We start from the raw sequence: 24,727 nt of genomic DNA, 5'->3' as shown, positions 1-24,727 counted from the left end.
GCTGTGGCCTCTTTCTCTTAGTGTTTCCTCATGCCTATTTGGTCAGCTGCTGGGCAGAAGGCAGAGGTGAAAGATGTTACTGAGGTTCTACCGTTAAGATTGTCAAGATTTGCAAGTCCAGCTTTACTGGGTACTTCAAACCGTTTTGGCCTCACCTGCACCATAATGTCTGATTTTATATTACAATTTTGGATGTACTGATCCAGGAAGTAATGAAAGGTGGACTGGCTTGCATGATCTGTAGGACTCCCACAAAATTAAGAAACAGCAAGATGAGCAAGAGATACCAGGTGAGCCAATGTTATCTCTATGACCCAAGGGATGTGGATTCAAATCTCTCAGGAATGCCTGGGCCCAAATCAAAAAGACATTCTACTGCTTGTTTTCAAACTATTGGGGGTAAATCCTTGATGCAGGGCTTCATGGGCCTTATTGCTGCCCTCAAGTGTGCTCTTTTTCAGATCAGAGAGTGTTATGAGAGTGCCCAGCAGTGGGTGCACAACTGAAGTAGGCGTTCACCTCAGGGCAGAGCCAAGAGGTTATCCCATGCAGCAGTCCTGAGCAAGTGCCAGAGAGTGGGCACTGCCAACATGTCCACAGTAACAAGTAGCAGCAGAGCAAGTAGCTGAGTTCATCGCAGGGCCACCTAAATCTCACATTGCTCCCACTGGCAACCAGCAGCCTTCCAGCCAGAATACATGGCATCTACAGGGTAATCATTTAAAAAATGACACAGGTTAGGGGATAGAAATTGTACCCAATACACCAGCACTGAAAGGAAGCACTGTGGGAAAGGACACCGACATTATTCACATGAAACAAAGTAGGTGAATGAATTGATTGCACTTTACTTGAACTTTGCCAACAAAGTTTGTGGAAAATAAGCTAGCAGTGCAGTAGGAAATAGGCATTGATGGTAGCTGAGGGGAGTGCAGGTGACAGCATTGTGGAATATGTTCTGAGACACTTTCCTGGTTGCATGTTGAAAGTAGGATTCCTTAAAGGGGCAGCTCAGTCACTAGCTAATCAAATGCTGGTGAGTGCCTATTGCATCGTCTTTAGGCTGACAGCAGTTCCAAGGTTATTATTCCTAAACAACAAAATTACTGAATAAATTATAGTCAACCTCATAAGCCAAATTGAGAGGGCTTAAAAGTCCTGATTCTAACAAACAGGTTTCATTTTAAAGGAATTATTTTCCTTTTTTTTAAAACAAACTGGACGACGGAGCCAATGCTTCATTATGACAAATCTACTGTTCACATAATTTGTAAGTTTTTCATAGTTCTGGGACCACACCTGTTTAAAAATGGAGGAGACATAATGACCAACATAAAATAACTTGTATGTGTTATACATGATCGGAAGTGTTAATCTGTGCTGAGTTTGCTGATTTTAGCTAAAAAAGTACAGTTGGGCTTTGAGTGCTGAACTAACAGGTGGAAAAATCAGTTGGGGTTCATACTCCTTTCACTGCCCAATGGTCTGAGTTGCTTAGTGCAATTCGTGGGTGACAGATAATGGTTGGATTGGGTTTGCTTATATTGATCCCCAGCTGACACTCACTGTCTAGTTTCACAACTGATGAAATGGATGATGAATATGAAATGGATGGTGATTGGCACCCATTGCGCCATATACAAGCATGAATCTATACCAATGGAAGAGGGGAAGAAACTGGAGAAAATATGAAAAAATGAAGAAAAGCAACAGTCTAGCCATGGGAAATTATAACATACATGGGGGAGAAGGTTCCTTTTATTTCATTAGTTTGAGCTTTTTAGTTGTATTACGGCTTTCACCATTGTGGTGAAAGTGGTCCAAGATCCCAAATAAATTGATGCAACATCATTCATGCATTAGTAATTAACTGTTAACCATTCACAAAATGAAGTGCCTGGATAATTTGTGAGCAATGAAGTGTTGAGTGGTCATCTGATCAGAATATGTCTGTAGAGATTTAGGGCATCTCACGATTGTCCAACACATATTAACCATACATTTTAGCTTAGGAGTGTCTAAACAAGATAATGACAAGTGGAAGTGAGAACATATGTAAAATGCCTCCACAGTTCCCAGGCAACATATTTGGGATAAGATTTTGGTACAATAGTCTGGAGATAATTTAGATCAGCATTGAGATAGACTTTGGAACTTTTTTTAACAAGTGGAAATATTCAAAAACATATTCTGACAGTTGTTGTAGCTTAATTACAATAAACATTATATACAAATCAGAAGATCAGTTTGATTTGATAGATCTGCAATAAGGAAATCAAAGAGTTACTGTGAACCTGTTAGTTGGTTTATTATGGGCATTAACGATCTAGTAATGTAAATAGTAAGGAGATCTAGCTATTAAAGGCAAACTCAGTTTAGGTTCTGTTTTTAGATTACCATAGGCCTTCCTAGGTTTTAAAAGAATCCCTAGACTTCACATTAGAATAAACAAACAGGATTCACAACGCTGCAAGTGAGTCCTGCAAATCATCCATATAATTACTTTTCCATCAGCTCACAAGTGGTGTCTTTTAGAGGTACACCACATGCACATCAACGTTGAGCACTTTCATTATACTGTACTGAACCCAAACATGCAGAGTTATTGGGACATAAGACACATTTCAGACATTATTTTGTGATAAAATAGAATTCCAGCACATGCTGAAGGATGTCATATAAAAAATGTAAGAACAGCCTTAGGCAATCCAAAAAAAAAACACATGGCTACTGCAATGAATGTAAACAAAAGCTGGCTCACATTCAAATTCAGATCTCAATTGGAAATCACCAAAATACAAAGATCACTGCATTACACATTCATGCCTTCTATATTGACACAGGCTATAGTACACCTACTTCAAATAGAGATATCAAAGTTCCAGTGTTTCATTTACTCAGCTGTGCTGCCATTCTATGCTGCTGGCTTCCCTGAGCCAAAAAAGACCCAAAGATGCAGCATCACTCTGTCACAACGGGAATTCCTCGACTAACAGCTGTCTTCTTCAGCAACATAAATGGCGTCAGTGGGATTGCTAATAGATCTAATATTAAAGTGCTGCTGAAATGTAAACAGGTCACACCTTAGCAGAAAGATTGAGTAACGCAAGCAGATTTGTGTGCACAAATGTCAATAGCAATGCTCATCCTATCAATGATTCTGCTTGAACATTAAGCAACATCAAAAATAAGAAGCCAGTAGCACCTTCCCTATACAAAATATACAGAATATTTTTCATGCAATGTTAACTCATTTCAACTTAATAGCAAATGAGAACCAGATTATGCACTGACTCGCAACAATTCTGGTTATTACCAGTGTTGCTTTAATGAGAAGAGAATATTTAAATTTGGCTGTAATATATGATACTTGTCCTTCCAAATTTGATCAGCAGTTAATCAAAATGAGCACATTTCAGATATAATTGAAAAATGCATGACCAGCTTTTGCCAGAGTCATTGAGAATTTTACAAATTCCAACAACCACTTCCACTTAATGGTCCATCTTTACCAAATAAAATGTCCTAGGGCATGAACTCTCTTGTGTATAAACCTTAATCTTACTTGTGGTCACATTTATCAGGATGCACTGTCTGGCAGCATGTACTAAATGTAATTGGATTGCTTTCCACCAAATCCACAGGATAACTAGCACATGTGTAATGATTGTTCGTGACATTTTTGAATTGTTTCAAACCATTGCTGATTTTTTGGCTTTTAATGTTCAGATGGGTTAAATGCTAAATCATGTCAGCATTAAAAACACCACAGTATAATGAGGCCAATAAGTCTAACTGTTTGCTAGCCAGTTGTTTCTCTGTGTTGCAACTACAATACATTATAAACAATTTTGATCAACTTTGTATGCTTGATAAATACAGGATAATGAGTGCTTGAATGTGACTAAATAAACATGAGTGTCACAAACAAAGGGAATGAATCCCAAGTGATCTATCATCATGTAAACCCTGGAATAGGTTAATATACAAATCTTGAGTTCCTGAAGAAGGTTTTATTCTTATTTTGTTGCAGTGATTTTTGAGTAGCAGATGGCAAATTCCAGTAACTGAATTGCACAGAGAAAAAGCTTTATTTTACTTTATGCATCAGAGCATAGCTCACTGAAATAACTCAAAAAGAATTTGTTTCATTACTGTTTGATTTTCAGTGATTCCTATTAGGTAGGCAAATGCACAAGGCTGCACTGCATTATATAAAAGGCTTGTTTCTTTGATGCTATTGGCAATACCTGTAGATCATGATAGGCCAAATAGTGGATTCAGCTCATTAATGGTATCATTATGCTACAGATTACACAATTTAATTTGCTGTTTCTAGCCCTTCAACAGAAAGTGAATCAATTGTATTTTAACTTTTACCATAGCCTGCTGCTGGTGACTTCACTTGAATTTTATTGTGTACTTGGTCAATGAAAATTCAATTTTTATTGTGTACTTGGTCAATGAAAATTCAAACTCAAGAGTTGAGTACTGGGGACCTGGTTGCTGGTCAGTGGGAAATTGAAAGTTGACTGAAGGCAGATTGAAGGTTGATTGCTGAGGGACTGAGTGTTACCATAGGTTACATGTCCTTCTAAACTTTGCAGCCTGGATTCAACTCAGGGTGGAAAAGCTCTCTTCTTCTTCCAATAGATTTGCTGTTAAAAGAAAAAGGCTTGGGTTCCAGGCAAGCTATATTTGTGCAGGCTCCAATTTGTATTGGAACATAAAGCCACAATCAAATTTAGTCATATTAGTGTTAATCTCCCCTTTCAAAGAGATTATAACACTTGCATAATATAAGAAATGTTCCAAGGTGCTGCACAAAGAAAAAATCAGAACCATACAGAGAAAAGGCAAAAACAGATACTGAAATACCAAGGGCCAGATTTTCATTGTTGAGACGGGTATCTAAAATTAGGAATTTTCCCCACCCAGCTATCCCGTCTCCAATGTGGGGGTGCCTGCCTGCTCTATTTTTGTGCTGGGGAGGTGGGTTCATGATGGAGATGAGCCCGCTGACTTGGAAGGCTCTATGGAGTTGGAATCAGGCAATTTGCGTTGCGGTCCCAATAAAAGGTCCCCCTCTGATGCTATTTTTGGGAGGCGAGACTGATGAACAGACAGCTGACCCAGTACTATGAAGTAATTTCTGACCCTTGTCATGGGAATAGTGAACTTTTCTCTGCTTGAATGTGATGGTCAACAGGTTTTCAACTGTAGTAGAGTTGACCCAGCATGAGTCTACCCTATGAAAACTGAAATCCCTTGCTGGTTGCTTCCATTTCTCATGAGATGGTGTACTCAAGGAATTAACTTAATTGCCTACTTAAGGGCCTTAATGCCTCAATTGAAGGTTTTCCATGGGCCTTTCCACCACAGACTTAATCAGGGTGGAGGCAGGAAGGTTGTGGGGTCCTCAATTGCCATGTTCCTGCCATGATTAAACGTCCCCTGCCACTACACTCACCAATGGAGGGGGGGCACAAGATTCCACCCTGTCTTGCAATACAAACTGGAACTTGATTTCAGTTAAATCAGTGAAGGTATTTAGTCTTCAACAACAAGAATGAAATCTTGTAATATCCTCCCAAATTTAATGTCCTTCCTCTCAGCTTTTCTGCTTGTCTCATTTGGAAAGTAGCAAAAGAGTTGTGAAGAGATATGCTAACTCTGTTAGAGTTTCCAATCTCAGCTGCTTTATGCAGGAGAACCAGATGAAGGTTGGATGCTTTGTACAAAGTGGAAGAGAAAATGAACTTGTGCTGTTTCTGTGTGGTGAGAGAGTAATGTTGGCTGCCTGCCTCTTGGTATCCTCTTGGCTGCAGAAATGCACGGCTCAGGGAGAACCTTCAGCATGCAGTCTTCATGCAACCTGCTCATAAACATGATTTCAGTGTGCAGCCAACCTTAAGTGTGCTGTTCCTTGCTGCACGCATTAGCAGTGTGCCAAAAAATGGAACTTCTCCGCAATTCTTAAGCCAGCCTGCACTGCTTTAAGTTAACCTGCACCTCTTCACGGGAAGGTGCATTGTGGCTGGAGCAGGTGCTGACAATGATGCAGAAAATGAATCTCTAACTTGGGAAAGAGTAATGAAGAGCACAGTGGGAGTGCACGCTCCTAGGCTTTTTTGATGCTGCACTGGAGGCCTTGTTGGAGGAAATGTAAAGCAGGAGTCCTGTATTTGCAGGGGTCCACGAGGCCCTCCAGACACATAGGTACTGGAAGCAGATAGTCGTGGAGGTCAATGCTAGCAGTCTGGCCCTGCCATACTAGTGTGCCAAGAGGTTCCCAGTGCATCACAGCACTCCTGCAGTCTGTTCTTCGACAGATATGCTCCATAAAGACCCTCTGCAGATATGATCTCCTGCTGAAAGCACTTGTTCCTCCTCCTCATCCCCCATCTTCTAGTAGCTTCTCCTGCTCTGTGTGACCTCTGCTTATTCTCTCAGTCATGCTCAATGCCAAGAGGAAGGACACCATATGTCCGAGCAATGACCATGTGCAGAAGCCTTGATTGTTCTGCAACTGCCACAGTACTCCCTGTAGAGTTTTGCAACTTGAAACAAATGTAGACAGCTCCACATATTTGTAGAATTATACCAACAGCTGGAAAAAAATCAGCAACTAACCTGCAAGTAGTTGCTGATCCCTTTAAATAGCACTGGTGAGGAGAGATCATTTATGCTGCTTAACGTGTGTTCAACTGTGCAAGAATAAGAAAGGCCATTGGCTGGAGTGTGGAGCTCCAAAATGACAGTACTGATGTCGATTTAGCATTGCAGACTACTCGATGGTCTGCCTGCTTTTCATACCGCTGGTGGATGTTAGCTGTGTATGCGCTAATGCCTTTACCAATCTGATGTGCGGCGCAATTCATGGCAGAAGTGTGCACTCGTACAGCAGATGCCATTTTGGTCACGCTAACAACGGCACTACTGAGCACAATTTTGCACTCAACCATCACACAAAAAGAAAGGCAGTATAATTGGGGTGTAATGGATATTGTAAGGCCAAAACTGCTGATGAATAACATAGCTCAAGATAAAAATTTCAGCCATCAAGGACATGTTGCTCCGTATTTGCTGACAGTAAGCATACTTTATTCGGTTCTTTAATCTCTTACCTATTTTTTTCTCTCTCTCATTGCCAGCCAACCCAGCTGAGAATTAGTGCATGTTTCTAGCAGTTTAGTTCTTAAGTGTTGAAATCTCAATGTGTATTTTGAAAGTTGGCAGAGGAAAGTCCAGTGATTAAAGTGTCAACTTTGTATTTCACTGGGGCAATTTGATATCATTGAACATGCTAAAAATGAGAACCCAAAGAAATGTAAAGTAAAAGATTAAAGGATTATGCTACATAATCAGTTGAAATTTACATCTGTCTAAATTTGTTTGAAAGTCTGAAATCCACTAGAATATGATCCCTCAATAAACTGATGGATAATGTCTAAATTTGACTCCTATTTACGTGGAGCTTAAAATATTAGAACTGACGGAAATATTTAGCTTAGATTTTACTTTCAACGTTTCTCCCTACAAACACGAGGCACATTAAATGTGTACATAGATTTTCAGTAATATCAACATGGAGAGAGCAAATAATCCTAATAATGTCAGAGTCAACACCTTCTACTGAATGTCATGACAACTCTCGCCTTATACATTCCTTTGAAGTTGTCATAGTATTTATGCTTAAGCCAAACCAAAATATATATCTGCAGCTCTGTATGATGCTCCTTTACCATCTTTACTGGAATTTATTTCATGAATTTAAATTTTAAATTAAACCACAAAAGCAAACAAATCACCAAATTGGGGCAGATTTCCCCCTCTCATTATTTGTCACAAAATCATGAATCTGTGTAATGATTTTGATACAAGTTGAACAGTTCTTCCACTAATGCACTTAAGTAATCCTCCAGCAGTTTAACTGCCTGTGTGAGGGATGGTCAGCCTTCGCATGGCCATTACATGTAATGGTGTTATAAGTCAGTAAAGAGCTACTGTTGAGTGTAGTAATCTGATTGGTTACTGTGTGCAACATTCTGAGTGGGGAAGGGAAGTGGTTTTGCAGGTATGCTATTAACAAAGTGATATTGGCATTTATATGTCTAAAAGGAGATGGTGCAGTGATCACATAATAGTGACTGCATGGTGACAAAAATGACTCTGCTTCCCCTCTAAAAACTTTACATGGTGAGATGTTTTGATGTGAAAGGGGGTATATAAATACTTTCTTTTTTTTTTGGCGGCCATTTGTTTCAATCATACAAAATCTTATTTGAAGTCAGGACTGTGGGCCACTGCCTACTGTTGGACTAGAGGTTTAGATTTTGGCATTTGAATGTTGGATGATCTGGATCTGAAGTGTGAGCTAATAATAGTTCTCTTACCAGGTACAGCAAAGTCCTGACATGCCTTAGTGCTCATTTCATACCAACACAACAAGCAACCCGATTTTCAATACCATTATGCTAAAAAAGAGACTTATTGAAAAAATTTTTAAAAATTATTCCTTCATGGGATTTGGGCATTGCTGGCAAGGCCAACGTTCATTACCCTTCGCTAGTCATCCTGAGAAGGTGGGCCTTTTACTTGAACCTCGCTGAGTGGTTTTTGTATAACTGAGTGGTTTGTGAGGACAGTTAAAAGTCACCCAGCTTGGTGTGGTGCTGACTCACACAAGGCTGGATCTCATATAGGTAGCAGTTTTCAGTCTCTGAAGAACATTAGTGACCATCTGAAAGTTACATGCTCACTTTTACTGATACAAGCCTTTGTTTTTTTTTTCAAATTCCTAAACTGCAATGGTGTGATTTGAATTCAAGTTCTTTGAGATTGTCAGTCCAGGCCTTGAAATTACTATTCTAGTAACACAGCAGTTACACTGCAGTAGCTGTTTTATATGACAGTGACTTATAGACCTTTGTGCAATAGATAGTCAAGTTTGACATATTTATAATTTCATGCATTTGGTACTTTATAAAATAATGCAAAAATATGTTTGGTGCACAAAATTCCCCTTTCAAAAGTTTGCATGAGTTTGAGTGGACCATGTTTTTCTGACTAATATAACACCTACTGAATACCTCAACTAAAATTCTACAGTGGTCAGCAACGTGAATACAGAGATCATTTTTTTTTCCGTGGAGTTATTTCAGTTGTTACAGAGAATTAATTTGCCTTGGCTAGAAACAGAAGAGAAGTTTCAATTTTAAATCATCTGTCTGATGTGGTGATGAGTGTGGGACAATATGGGAATTCAGGAAGGGTGGCAGCACAAAACAAATGGTGGAGAGTCAGCAGTTTGTTCATACCACGCCTGACTATCTTCTGCAGTCAATGGAAAAGGAAATTGGATGAGGTGTAAACCATCCAGTTTACACAACTGCCCATGACTAGTTTCACACCTGCCATGTTAACCACAGCTCAGCATATGCTAACTCATCCTTTTCCCATTTTCTCTGGGGCAGTTTTTCAACCGCAATTAAATACCATTGACGTGTGTTTGAACTGCCCTCCTGTGTCTTTGCACACCTTTTATTTTGAATGTAGGCGTATTTCTCAAACATTTTTTGTGCCTGTCAAAATGAAAATGGATACTTTCCATCCTAAATGGCAGAAGAAATCGATCCAAATCTTTCAGTTTTACCACCAAGGTAACGTTCTACAATAAACCAGTGGGCTAAACTTCTTCCATTTGTTCCCGTTCCGTGGAACAGCATTGCTCCAGGTCTGAAATGGAAAGAATTCTGGCATATTCCAGGAAGAATGCAGTGTAATCCCCACTTTCCAGATATGGCTACCCCATAAATGACATTGGATAACACCCTACACTCAAGTTTAATGTTCTAGTTGAGAAACACAAAACTGGATAATGTATTCAAGTGAGCTAGCAAGACATCTAATTACCATCAATTCACTACAGAGGGCTACAAAATCATCAGAGAGTGCAATAAAATAAAACAAAGTTTTCCAAGGGAGTGGGTTATATACCATAAAAGAAGAATCACACAAAATAGGCCTGAAGTAAAAAAAAAACAGATTGAGGGGACAGGGTCCTTTTAATTTTCCCTTATTGATAATCAGAATTGTTCAAAATTATGTTAAGGATAGCAACTGAATCAGAAGTTATATATCAGAAATCAAATATAATATGTAGAATATGAGTCTTACCTTGATCACCTCTGGTGTCTGTTGAACTGATAAGTGTGAGCCAGTATCTTTAGTTACAACTGGCTGTACTGAGTGTGCAGTTTTGCAAGACTCAGAAGCCTGTGATAAAGTGTCTTGGAGTATCCGCATTACTTCTTTCTCTCTTGCCAAGATTCCCTTATTACTCCCACGTTCAACCAGCTCCTGAGCAAAGCCCTCGATACTCTCCAGGATGCGTAAGAGCAGGGCTGCATCATCCTCTTCATTTTTGCTATTTTTATTTACATTGGTTCCTTTTGTGGGAGAAGATAATGGCACAGTTTCTCTGAGTGACACCTCTAAGTGTTTACTTCCTGACTCAGTGGTCAAAAAATTAACTTGTCCTGATCGTTGACTATAATTCTTCAAGTCAATATCATTGTTTCTAGAAGAATCATATTCCTGCCTAGTGTTTATGGTTTGAGAGAAGGATTCCAAATCCATCAGTAACTTTTCAATGTCGTCTTGTTGGGTTGCCTTATCATTTTCTGTTTTAGTTTTTGATCTTGTTATTGAAGGTTCTGTGGAATTATGGCTTCTACTTACATTGTTGGAGAAGCTCTGAGATTCAGAAGCTGGCTGCACACATAGTCTATTTTCACCCATATTATCTCTGATTCCAATCCCATCATCTCCTGCCCTCTTGCAAGTGTCAGCAGGAGAGGCCTGTTTTTGAGGCTGAAGGTTTTTTTCAGCCATTCCAAAATTGAAATAATCTTTCCCTCTTGATTCCTGCTCCAAAACCTTATCAACATCACAATCCTCCTGAATATAAAGAGGCTCCATAGGTATCTTAGAAGTACTGTCAATACTCCTGGACAGGAACGAATCTTGAGAGGAACTGCTATCAGAGCAATTTAGTGGACTTACATGAGGTAGTACACGGGGACGGTTTATAGCAGTTGAATTATTTTGTTGGATACCATTCTCTTGAAGATGACCATTATATGAAGGATGATAAGCATTTTCAATAGGTACCATACTGTTGCCATTGGTAGTTCGATGGACAATTTGAGTATCCACTGGAAGAGGTAGTTTGGTAGATGGGGTTGGTGATGACTGGACAACATCCTCATATCTGGGTGGTTGGTCATTCCCAAATGGTGGATATGGCATTTGCTGCAAACTGTGTAGGCTGTTTACAAGTTCAGCAAGATCATGCTGATTACCTCGTCCAGATAACCCATGTTCAAGTTCGAAAGGTAACTTTTTCAGGTAGCTTGAAAGCCTCGCCATGACATTTCTATAGATTAGATCGGGATTGTTGCTGGCATCATTATCATCCTTATTATTGGACTTGCTCTTAATGCATTGCTTAATTATCTCTGTGCATTTCTTCAGGTCTTCTGAGCATTTCAGTAGAATATCTAGGCAAACCCTTATGTCCTCTCCTGACTCTGAACTAACTGCTTTGTGTTTGCCTAAAAATTTGGCAATGAAATTATCTTCTGAGAGGTTTTGAAGGTACAATTGTGTGGCATTGCTGATACTTTGTTCATGCAAAGTGATAAGGTTTGTCTCTTTTTGCTCAATGGCTGTTTTTTGTGCAAAACCAAAAGGTGGACAGTTCTCATTGCTGCCAATATGGTTATATATTATGTCAAAGTCTGCAGATCTTCTGCTAGTCATATCTGGTTTTACTTTCCTTCCTTTCCTGAAGGTCACATGGCTTGCAGGACACTTCACTTTTTCAAATGAAAACTCTTTAATTTTGCCGCTGGCCAGGTTTATGGCATCACTGGTGATGTCTTTTAGACTGGATAAACCTTGTGTGCCCATTCCCTTTTTGACCCTGGTGATACCAGGCAGAAGCTGATGACTATCATCAGCAGCAACGTCAGCAGAAGCTGCCAAATTTTCAGCAGTTAGAAACTTGTGGGTCAAGTCCTGCGTACCTGCGAACCTTAGGCTGGACGAAGGAAGGGATGGGTGACTCAGCAGTTCTGAACAGATGGCATGATGGACCACCTTGCAGTCAATGCCAGCAGCATTTGGGAAGGCTTGGCAGGACCCATTACAGTAGTGTACAGTATGCTGGAAACGTTGATCAATTATAATGCTGTTATAACAGTTCACGGTGCTGACAACAAGTCTGTAGGTTGCTGCCATTGCGGAGAATCACAGGGGGAAGTTTTCTCCTGACCGTTTATCACAAGATGACTAATAGTCTCTGGTTTCATTAACCCATTAAATGAGTGGCCTGGAGGGTTCCAGCTGTTTCATTCTCAGTAGAAATCTGAATATCCTCAGAACTTTCCGAGAACAAATCAGGTTGTAACTCCAGATGTAGGATCTAAGTGCTTGGCTCTTACAAGCCTTTTGAGGCTTGCAATTGAGACGTGTGGTCAAGTTGCAGCTGCTATTACTGTGTCAGTCAAGGCTTCTCTGGGTCAGAGGATCACATGTCACTTGTCAATGTAATGCTGTTCACTCAGGAAATTGATGCAAAGTTCATTGCAGTCAAGGCATCAGTATCCATTCTCAATATTTGGGCATATGGCCTAGATGCAGGCCTGTCAAAGCATCTAAACGGCATCACAATCCACAACGAGATATTCAGGCGTGAAGTAATTTTGTTAGGGGATGGAGTTGCCTGTTGAGTTCCAAATGTGTGCAGCAGATGTGCTTCAGAATTCAACAGGCTCGTTCAGTATTAGCCCGTCCTGTTTCTGATGAACCAACTGGAAGAGAGGGAGAAAGAGAAGCAACAATGTGACTTAAGAAAACATTAACTCATTACATGAGAATTTAAATTGAATTTAGTGTTTCATTATTTAATCATGTCAGTACGAGTCAATCCAAGTCCAATATTAGCGGTGTAGATATCCTTTTATCTTGTGACTATGGTAATTAAAATATAATTATTTGAGTGCACCAATATTGCTGGTGGGGGATGGTAGAAATATTTACTTTGCTGTAAGAGAGAAAAAAAACTAAGCAGAGTTATGGTTTCTGAATAACTAATAATAAAGACCATTGCAAAACACATAGTAGCATTGCCCACAAGAGTGCGAAACAGCAAGGAAAAGATCTCTGTAAGCTGCAGATAAAAAAGAATAGCTTTTCATTTCCAATTGGCATTGAGTCATTTCTTCTGATATACAACTACAAATGAAATCACATGAAAACAGCATTGGATAGGGTATGTCAGTACCTACCTGATAGAGAGGAATTTTTACAAAGTGAATAATACAACAAAAAGTCAAATTTTATCACAAGTTTAATTCCTTTTTGAAGTTATTGATAGCGCATCCCCATAGTATCAAAAATGTGAGTACATTTTAGTATAAATTCTCAAAGCAGCACAAAGAACATAAGGTTATCTTTCAATTTAGGGAATATTTTATGCACTGCATAGATCAAGCTCAAATTACAGCAGAAACAAAACTTAGTATTAGGTTAACAGACTATATGCAAGTTGAAAAGACCAAGTAGGTGATTGTCTTGTGGAGACAATGATTTCCAATGTTCCTGGCAATAAATCTGTCCATTCAAATGATTAAAATATCTCTAATTCCATTTGTGAGTGATTTGTTGGTGAGCATGACTGCAGTAATAAATCATTGAACTGTGTATCTGGAATGGGAAGATTATATTGGTTGAAATTGATTAATAAACAAATGTTCACAAAAAGAATGGGTGGAATCGTCAGTGTCTGATGGCGTCGGGCGTGTTTGGTGGCGTGAACGAACAATATGATGAAAAGGCCAAAAATCGGTTTCACGATGTTGTGAAACCAGTTTGCAATCGCCCGCTCCGCCCGCCAATGGCGGGCCAACTTTCCCACCATCGGACGTCAGGAACCTCTTTGTAATACATGTGCAGATCATTATAAGGCTAGCCGACTGGAATCTTCCCCCCCAACTGGATTGTCTGCCCACGCCGACGTGTTTCTCAACAGCATATAAAAGGTGTGCGCTTGGCAGGCTGCACTTTGAGGGGAACTCAGAGGTGAGCACACAGCAATGTTGCGAAGCGCTTGCCCAGGTCACCTGTTGGGCTTTAAGGTTGAGGCACGTTGGTGGGTGGGGGGAGTGGAGGGTGGGGCAAGGGCTGCCCTGTGGTTGAGGTGACTTGTGGGGGGGTGGGGCAAGGTCTGCCCTACAGTTGAGGTGATTTGTGGGGTGCAGGGGCTGCCCTGCATAGAGGTGCCTTGCAGGGGGTGGGGGGGCAAGGGCTGCCCTGGAGTTGAGGTGACTTGGGGTGGGGGAGGAGACAAGGTCTGCCCTACGGTTGAAAGTAGCTCACAAGCATGTGTGGGGTGGGCAGGGTGGTGTGGGCGAGCGAAGCGGCCATACATTCGGGAAACCTTGTATAAAGTGACCATTCTTCTGCAGCTGAGACAATTCAGGTGCAGCCACATTGATACGATTGGAGTTGGGCCTCTAGCTTATCTGTCCACTCAAACAACGCAGAGACATCAAAGTGCCACCAAGTGCTCCAGAGCTTTTCAAACCTTGGGCACAGGCTGCAAATTAATGAGTGTTTTAGTGGACTGCAGAACAGTTGGACGAATGAGCGCATTGTACAATCTCCTTGTTAAAGCTGGCCATGGGTCAGTCACTGGTGGTGACACTCACAGCCCCTTGCAATGTCATCATCCCAGTTTGGATCAGTCTCGCCCATGGTTCAAGCTAACAGTGCAGCCTTGCAGTGCGGGTTAGGAGAATGCCTGCGCCTGAGCTGAGAGCACATCATGCAGTCCAATGGGCAAAGCTGCTGCCAATCGATCAGGTGGAGTGGGGCGGAGGAGGGTGGGGTTTCAGGCAGCCATGCAACACACTAATCTCTGGCCATCCAAGTGGTGGCCAACACTCTCCGGGATGTGTTAAGGGGCCTTGAGACTTAACCAAGACAGGTTCTTAGTACACCCATGTTAATCCACATGTCTCCCTCTTTCACCCTGCAAGAGGAGTACATCAGGATCGTGGAGGCTGGCGACCTAGCTGTATGCTCATGGCTAAGAGAGATTGAAGACGGCAGAGAAGAGAACGACTGAGTTGTCTGGCTGCACAGAGGGAGGAGCAGCAGCCTCTCGACAAAGGGGTAGCTGGAGCTCCCGCACACACTGCTGAAGAGCCACAGTGAGCTGTTGCTGGTCGGCTGGACCCAGGGTCTATAGACACCAGCTTTTCATTTTTGCAGATGACTGAGAACCAGTGTCACCGAAGACTGTGCATGTCTAGGGAACTGGTCAGTCACATCTGCCAGCTGCTGCAGGATTTGGTGCCACGGGGACATGGAGGGCATCCATTGCCAGTGGCTGTGAAAGTGACCGTGGTGCTCAATTTCTACACCAGTGGGTCCTTTCATGGTTCCACAGGTGGCCTCTGTGGGATATCACAAGCCTCCACCCACAAATGCATCCATGAAGTCACGGATGCCATATTCGCAAGGGCACTCAACTTTGCCCGGGACCAAGACAGGCAGGATGCAAGAGCGATTGGATTTGCCCACATTTCGTGTTTCCCAAGGGTGCAGGGTGCCATCGACTGCACTCACATGGTGCTCAGGTCTCCATCACAACACAGGGTCAGCTATGTCAACCTCAAGGGATTCCATTCGCTGAATGTGCAGCTGGTGTGCGACCACCACAAATGCATCTTGCAGGTGTGTGCACGGTTTCCAGGGAGTGTGCATGACGCTTACATTCTCAGTCAATCACAGATCCCTGAAACCTCCACGCTCCACAGAAGCTGCAGGGTTGGCTCCTTGGGGACAATGACAGCCATGCGGCAGCCTCAGATTGTAGCAGAGCGACGAGGCTCATGCTGCAACTCGCACATTGATGGAGCAGACCATCGGGATGCTGAAGATGAGGTTCTGGTGTCTGGACCGGTCTGGTGGAGCCCTGCAATACAGTCCGCAGAGGGTGTCACGCATCGTTGTCGGAGGAGATGGAGGAGCTGGAGGTCTCTTTCAATGAGGAGGACGCCGATGGGGATGAAGGTGAGGAGATCCTCATTGGCGATGATGATGAGGGTGAGGCCCTCGCACTGGTCAGACAAGGCAGGCACACTCGGGAGGCCCTCATTGCCTCTAGACTTGTGGAGGATGATGACGACATGCAGTGAGGAGATGCCATAGATCTTCACACTGTGTCTATGAACATTTGACTCCAGTCTGGTTTATGGCAGCGCACATACCCCTGTGATAATGCTCCTGTCATGGAAATGCAGTGGAGGCTCTAATAGTCGCTCGATTGCAGGAGGATGATGACAACATGAAGTGAGGACACTTCCTCTGAGAACGTCTGACTCCTGCCTGGCTGAGGGCAGCTCTCTTGCACTCTGTGATCAGGGTCATATCATAGCGACACAGCTATGAAACTTTAAAAGCACCTGATCCTTGGTCTGTCTTCAGCAGCTGACCCCTTCAAGAACACAGCGTCACTGGTCACAGATGCTGAAGAAATGGAGGCCAGCCCCACCTTAAAAGTGCTGAGAGCACACCGAGAGAATGAGAGAACTCTATGATACCTGCGCACAACATTGGCAGCAATGACAAGCGCCGCTGAGGTGCAGGCGTCAGTAATGTGCCCAAGGAGCGAGAGGCCAGACCATCACTTTGGTCTGAAGGCTGCACAAAACACAAGGAAGAGGCCCTGGACTGAGACACCTGCCTTTATCTTGTGCATAAAGGTTTCACATCCGAGTGACACGAACACTGTTCATCAGAACAAGGAGCAATAGGCAGGGAGACATTCTTGGGAGTTTATTGACAATAGCAAGCAGTATGTACAAGTGATTAACACCCGTGCCCAGGCTGTGCAACTAATTCTTCTTAACTTTCCTAACCCTGCCACTATGCCTTGGTGATCCCCGGACATCCACAGCAGAGGTGGAGGCAGCTTGCTGACTGCTACGCCCTGTCTGTGATGATCTTGGTGGACATCCTCTTGAGGGCCAAGACCTGGAGGGCCCGGCCTGTTTCCGGTATCCTGCTGCATGACAGTGGCAGTGGCACCTTCCTCGGCCTATGGAGCTGGAGCTGCTGAGGTCACAGGAAGAGGGGATTCAGATGGGCTGGACACTGTTGGAGTCACCTGGATGGATGGCCCTGGGGTGTGCACCTGCTGATCCCCCTCCCTATGGGCACCCGAGGTGAAGGGGTAGCTGGAGTGAGATCGAGCTGCCCTGTACCCCTCTCGCGTACACACTGTTGGAGGCCAACAATGGCATCATCGATGGAGTTAAGCCTGTGCAGCAGTGCAGGAGTGACGTCCTGGACCAAGGTCTCCTTAGCGGCCGCCATCCTACCAGTGTTGACCTCGGTGCGTTGGAATGCCGGCGCAATCACCTCAGCCTGAAGGCGGATAGACTCCCCCATCGTGCCTTGCAATCTGAGGAGCGCAGTGGACATCCCTTCCTGATCTTCCCAAGTTTGCCTTTGCAGCTCCAGCAACTGAGGTATGACTGAATCCAGAGGCTCGTTATCTGACTCGGACTCAGCAAATTTCTGGCCGCAAGAAGTCCTCCGAGTATTGGACTCCTGTGATGTCCCTGCTGCCATCTGCTGTGGATCAGACAGTGCGATGCGCTCACCAGATTGTGATCCTAGCCTACTCTGAGGCTAGGTCCCACCAAGGCATGTGTCTCTGCACTGGTGGAGGGCATGGATGAGCACTGTGGCGGGACTTCAAGGAGGGTGCCTTCAGATTCCTCTTCAGAGGTTTCTTCGGGGCTTGATTGGAGGCCCTGGGCTGTGGACTCAATCAGCTGTTTCAAGATGTGCCTGTGGAAGCAAGGGGGGATAATTAATGCATGGCAGTGGCCTGTGAAACAGGACACATCACTCACAGCTTGGTTGTCTGATGGATGTTGCACTGCTGGATCCTTACTTGGTAGAGCAGCGCCGACTTCACCATCAGTACAGGACCGGTCCCGGTCATCGCCGGCCAGCTGGATGGCTCTGTGTTCAAAGTCCGTGAGGACGTAGATTTTGGGCATTCCGCCACCAGTCTGCGACCTCTCTCTCTTGTTGTGTGCCAACTTCTGCATGAATAGAGATGGGGAGAGTGTATGAGGACGCCTGTCAGGCCAAATGAGAAGTGTGCCTGGCCTGTGTGGGTAGTGAGTGGTCCCAAGGAAGGGATGAGGACAATGAAGGTGTGTGTGAGAGAGAATGGCTGGTGATGTCCCTTGCACTGGCAGTGAATGAGGGCCCTGTCGATGTGTGATGGGTTTGTGAGTGTGTGAGTTGAGAGTGACAAGAAGAGTGAATTCCCTGGTGGAACAAGGAGATCGTTGATCCTCTTTTGGCACTAGGTGGCTGTCCTCTTTTGAAGGATGTTGGCGCTGATCGCCACTGCCACCGCCTCCCAAGTCTGGGTGGTCACGCGGCTGCCCATCCTGCGGCCAGTGCAGGGGTAGAGGACATCGTAGCAGGCCTCCATGGCATCCAAAAGATGTTCCAGTGACGCGTCGCTGAACCTGGGAGCTGCAGTTTTTTTGCCTTTTGTGGACATCTCCGCTGCAGTAGTCCTGGGGTGGAAGCGCTGAGATGCGTGCACGCGGCTGAACTTAAAATATGGTGGCCGGCGTGATGAAGTGGTGAGGTGATGGCGTGGCGGGTGAATGAAAGTTGCCCATCATGGAAACGCCGTGTTTCTCGGGAATTCATAATTAATGTGGTGGGTTTGGGACGATACGGCGTGAAAATCCACCATTGTGGCCGGCAGGTAAAATGTCGTTTTACCCGCCCGCTACCGCACTTAGTGCAAATCTGGGATGATTCTGCCCTTGTTGCAAACTCCCAATTTGTAATGTGTGTGAGTGAATCTATAAAGATCATATTTTGATATGTGAAACAGTACAGAGTAGTCTGGTACCAAAGATATGAGGCTTTGAAATGAATAGACTTTTTGAAGGGAAGCAAATGTCAAAGAATGTGAATGAGAGACTTGTACTTTAATAGCATGCTCACAACCTAAGGGCATCCTAAAGTGCTTTACAACTAATGAAGTATTTTCGAAGTGTAGTCACTATTGTAGGAAATACAGCAACCAATTTGCACACAGCAAGCTCCCACTCCCATTATCACTGTGGTACTGTCTGGATAATCTTTTTTTAAGCGATGCTGATCGAGGGATAAAAACAGGGAGTAAACCTCCTACTCTTCTTTGAAATAGTGCCATGGGATCTGTTATGGCCTCCTGCAAGTGCAAATGGGGTCTCAGTCTAACATCTCATTCAAACGGCTGCATTTCTGACAGTGCAGTTCCTCAGTACTGCATTGAGGATGATTTTTAGTGCTTAAGTCTCTGTTGAGGGACTTGAACCCATAATTTTTTGACTCAAAGGTGCAACTGCTCACAAGTGGGCCATATTGATACTTAGCAGGGAGCTACAGCAGTTAAATGGAATAGAAGTACAAAGCAGCCATGATCCAATTGAATGACGGGATAGGCTCGAGGGGCTGAATGGCTTACCCCTGTTCTTATTACATTATAATACTCTATACCTAGGATTTGAAACTGAATCTCATTCAAAAATTAGATTGATGCAGCAAGAGAAGTAATTCAGAGTTTGAAATCTTCCATATGTCAATAGAAAATAAAATAGGCTTTATTATGAATTAGACATAACATGCAGTCTATGAGGTATTACAAGTGACACTCCAAAAAGTTAAATGGTCATGAACCAGTTAAAGTGTCCAATAGGTTCCGAAAAAAACATTGCATTAGTTTTTAATTTTCATGTGGATATAGTACAGCAGCCCTCAAAGAGTTCAGTAGACTACTATGACTTCACCTCAATCTTTAGATCTCACAATTACCGGAAACGTCTTGTTCAAAAGTATCAACATATCTCGCTACATGATACAAATGCAACGTGAGTAGTTTTCAGTTACTATAAACAGTACATATGCAGTATGAGAAGGGCTTTTGAGCAAGACACATACAGCACGTAGAAATCCATTCCATAATGGAGCGTACCATGTAGGCATGAGAGAGCTAACTTAGATTCAAGCATTTAGGTCACTTTGACAGGAACTGACTCAACCCATTGGACACTTGCAAGAATCTGAATTTCAAAGGATTCTTGGTTCAATTTTATTTCAGGTTTGTATTTGTGTAGAAACTGCATCAACCAGTTTATTAATTTATAATAAGGGAGTCTGAATGGTGATAAACCTAACAGAACAACCAGCTAGTTTGAGAGAGTTTGAATTTTCACCTGGGTATCAGACTCAAACTTGAATTCTAAGTAGTTTACTCAGCCATACTCATCTGTGGAAAAGAAGAGAAAAAGCAAGGCATTTCCTAATGGAGGGAAAGAAAAATCGGAGGAACATTCCCGAGCTTCCATTGCCATTGGACGAGTCTTGAGAGCAGGCTGCCCGCCTACCTTAACACCCAGATTGGTAAATCAGAGATCATGGGCTATCTAGAATGGGAAATGTCATTGTTAAATACTATAGTAGTTGGAATCAGCAGGGTTTGGCTCAAGCTCCTTTCCAGGATTTGAGCACATAATCAAGTCTAACATTAGAATGCTGCCCTGTCTTTGTATGAGACATAAAATCAAGGCCACATCAGGCCCCTTTGATCGACATAAAAGAATCAAGGCACAATTCGAAGTAGAGCAGAGGAATTCTCCTGGTGTCCTGGTCAAGATCTATTTCTCAAGTAATATCAATAAAATAGACGACCTAGTCATTTTTTTTCACTGCAATTGGTGGGACCTTGATGTGTTCAAATTTGCTGCCATATTTCTGTACATTACAACAGTGAAGACACAAGTACTTCAGCGGCTGTGAATCATTTTGGGATATCCTGGGTGATAAAAGGCACTATATGATTTCTTTGAGAAGAACAAAACACTCAGTGAGGAGGTAGAGAACAATACTAAGGCTGACAAATTCTGTAGATATTTTATAAAGATTTGTGAGATGGCATGTAATGGAAATATATTTTGGATTGGGCTTAATGCGGGAAATGAGTGACAGGATAGACAATATTTGCATGAATATGAAGTGAGGGAAGCTAATGGGTGCAAAGAAAGAGAGATACGAATATTGTAAAAGTACAGTATGAATGTCATAACCAAATTACTTTTCCTGTACATTATTCATTTTTTCCTGCAATTCTGAGTTTTATTTATATTTGCCTGTAAATGTGCACTAAGGATCAAGATATCCCAACTGTTCAATCATTTCCATGCATTGCATTGTTCAATTCATTCAATTGGAGGCAACTAAGCACAAATCCATCGATACAATGTAAGAAAGAGCTCAGTAGAGCCCTGATTCTGATTTGGAAACACTGGCCTGGATTTTTGTTACCGGGTTGGGTGCGTAGAGTTCATTTCCTGGCTCCGCAATCCTGACACAGGAGAGAGAGGCCTGAAAGGTGAGATTTTTTTTCCGGGCTTGGGGGTGAGGTTGGGGGATGGGTGGTGGTGGGAGAAGTGAGTTGCATTAGAAGTTGGGCGCGTTGACTTCGGAGCGAATGTGGGGGCTGCTGGGTGTGGAGGTGGGGCTGGTCAGAAGGCCTGCCTCTGTGCTCCGCCACTACATTTATGTTATTTAGAAAATGAACAGAACAAAAAAACATCCCTCTAGCCCTCACACCTCGCACTCCCTCACCCCTCCACATATCTCCATTCCCCATCTATGCCAATCTATGTGATTTCATGCCCCTCTACTCACCCCAAATGGCCTCTTATATCCCCTATGCCAACCCATGTCCCCCACTCATCTCCAGGGCTCTTCATAGCCTCTATACCAACTTAGTGCCATGTCATGCCAACCCATGCCCCCACCTACCACACTTTGCCCTTACCCCCTCCATGCCAACTCACTTAATATCCACCATGGGCAAACCTCAGGTGCCATGCTGACATAAAATAAAGCTACACAGCAATTATATAAAACACTCTCATTGATAAGAAACCATCCGATGCATTGAAATTCCTTCACCTAATCGTTTACAAAAACAAACATTTCTATTCTATGACTACTTGGAGCTGTCAATCAAACTGCTCACTTAACAGGCACCCCACTGTGGTAATATTAGGTTGTAAAATCAGTCATGCAGCACAAATCCTATAATGATAGCTCTCAGGCTGATATCAACGGACAGAATGAAATATCAAGCACTGATTTTTAAAAATTCCACTCCTTTTTCAAATGTAAAGCCCAGTGGAGTTAAATCCCCTGACAGATTTGACAGTTCCAATGAGTTGATGCACTTTTTGTGCACAATCATGTCTACTTTTAACAATCCTCAGGGCACCTGACCTGTCCCAATGGGTTACTTACCTCTCCCAAATATTGCCTTACCTTTCTTAATGGTGTCCTGAGACCATATCCAAAGGGGTACCTTACCTCTCCAAAAGGGCATCCTGACACCAAGTGAATCCACAAGGTTCAGACCTGTTCTTACCAGGTCTAATCTGCACACTATGGGTTTCGGACACCTACCTCACCAAAATCACATGAATGGAGGCAGCTGCTGATTTCTATGGGCAGCTGCCTTTGCGAACCACAGATGTGTGATTTAAAACCCATCCCCATCCCTCTCCCCTTCACAAATGGAAGGGACCGGATTCAGGAGTGGGACTTCTGGATTTGGGCTTCCGCCAGCATTTTCGCCTAAACGGAAAACTTCTCCATCTGTGCGACAATTCGGGGTCACTGTTATGTTTTCATGACAGCATCCAACCGATTTAATAAATTCAGCAATTTAACCTGAACAAAACCAACATAAAACATTGTACAGAAACATATTTAAAACAAATTAGATTAATTAGACTTTTGTTATGTCCTGCTGGCAGGAGATTATTACATGTGGTGTAATGAACTTTAAAAAAGCAGATAATTGAGTAATGTTTTATCTTGGGACAGGATTTGGTGTTTGAGTGTTTTGTTTGGATCAAGAGTTATGTAGAACAGGAGTGAAAGGGAAGTGGTTTAATAGATTCAAATTGTATTCTTGGATCAAAACTATGCTTGGATCAGGCATGTGTTTATGTGAAGTTGACAGACCTGAGAGTAAACATATCGGTACTGTGTGATTTGCAGCCTGGAAACCGTTCAAAATAGAATTCTGGAGCTAGGTAGGGTGTAGCTAGGATATTGCTCTTTCATCTCTGGGATTTGGGTTCAAAGTTAACCCAGACTGTTGGGATGAATCATCCCTGGTAGCTTTATGGGTCTTAGCTGAAATGAATCTGGAACGACACTCGATCTTTCTGCAGCACAGACATTTATCATTCTTCAGACTCTGCAGGTGTACGGAGAGAGACATGGATATAGGCAACTAAATTATTATAGTTGCAGGAAGTAGTATTTCACTGAAATTACTTTAAAGTGCATTTTTTAGGCAGAATAGAAGAAGCTTATGCAATTCACCCATGAAGCTGTGACTCAGTTGGTAGCACTCTTGCCTGTGAGTCAGAAAGTTGTGGATTTAAGTCCCACTCCAGAGACTTAAGCACAAAAAGCTAGGCTGGCACTGCAGTCCAGGGAGAGCTGCACTGTTGAAGGTGCTGTCTTTCAGATGAGAAAAGACACTGAGGCTCCATCTGCTTTCTTAAGTGAAAGTAAATGTTCCCAAGGCACTATTTTGAAGAAGAGCAGGGTAGTTATTCTGAACATTATTTGTCCCTCAATCAAAATAACTAAAAGTACAATTTATTTGGTCTTGAAAGTAGGAAACATCTCCACACACAAAGAGTGATAGAATTTTGGAACTCTATTCTGCAAACAGCAATTGATGCTAGATCAATTGTTAATTTTAAATCTGAGATTGATAAAATTTTGTTAACTAAAGGTATTAAGGGATACACAGCAAAGGCAGGTATATGGAATTAGGTTGCAGATCAGCCATGATCTCACTGAATGGCAGAACAGGCTTGAGCGGCTAATTGTCCTGTTCTATGTTCCTATTATCACATTGCTTTTAATTGGAGCTTGCTGTGTGCAAATTTGCTGCTGCATTTCCTATAACAATGTCTGCACTACACTTGTTGTGAAGTGCTTTGGGTTGTCTGGGGATCATGAAAGGTGTTATATAAATGCAAGTCTTTCTTATCTTTCACTTTCCTTGGAAGTGCTTACTGCTTATACTGGGTGCAAAGACCAGAAAATATTTAATTGATTAGTATAGACATCCATTAACTTATTGAGCACAAAACAATTTTGCTTCAAGTAAACACATTATTGCAACCTTTTGTGCCTGTTCCATTTTCAATATCTCTGCAAATGGATCCAATTTATGCACAAAAAGAAAAGATTAATCAGGTTTCCTGTTTCTGAGCACAATTAGTAATGCCATTAGAAAGTGTGTATTTTTGAATATTGTCTGAGACCAAAACTAAGCTTGGCTTTGATAACTATGTAGTTAGGTGGTAGTGTAGTGGTATTGTCACTGGACTAGTAATCCAGTAGACCCACGGTAATATCCTGGGGACCTAGGTTCAAATCCCACCATGGCAGATGGTGAAATTTGAGTTCATTAAAAAAAAGAACCTGGACTTAAAAGTTGATTGTTGTAAAGCTAATGATGCCCCTTCAGGGAAGAAAA

The 24,727-nt window shown here is 42.6% G+C and overlaps 1 protein-coding gene across 2 annotated transcripts in view; it reads right to left on the bottom strand.

Annotated features, from left to right (window-relative positions):
* Nucleotides 1–24,727, bottom strand: part of ppp2r3a (protein phosphatase 2, regulatory subunit B'', alpha) — a 414,183-nt gene that overhangs the window by 181,209 nt on the left and 208,247 nt on the right. For both annotated transcript variants that reach the window (XM_078563604.1, XM_078563605.1), the window contains one exon: nt 10,180–12,878. In XM_078563604.1, coding sequence (XP_078419730.1) covers nt 10,180–12,306 — 2,127 coding nt within the window. In that variant the 5' untranslated portion in view covers nt 12,307–12,878. The remainder of the gene's footprint in view (nt 1–10,179; nt 12,879–24,727) is intronic.

This window comes from Cetorhinus maximus, chromosome 19 (genome assembly GCF_964194155.1).
Source record: "Cetorhinus maximus chromosome 19, sCetMax3.hap1.1, whole genome shotgun sequence".
Taxonomy (NCBI): domain Eukaryota; kingdom Metazoa; phylum Chordata; class Chondrichthyes; order Lamniformes; family Cetorhinidae; genus Cetorhinus; species Cetorhinus maximus.
Note: the sequence above shows the minus strand (reverse complement) of the source record. Positions and strands in the feature narration are given on the sequence as shown.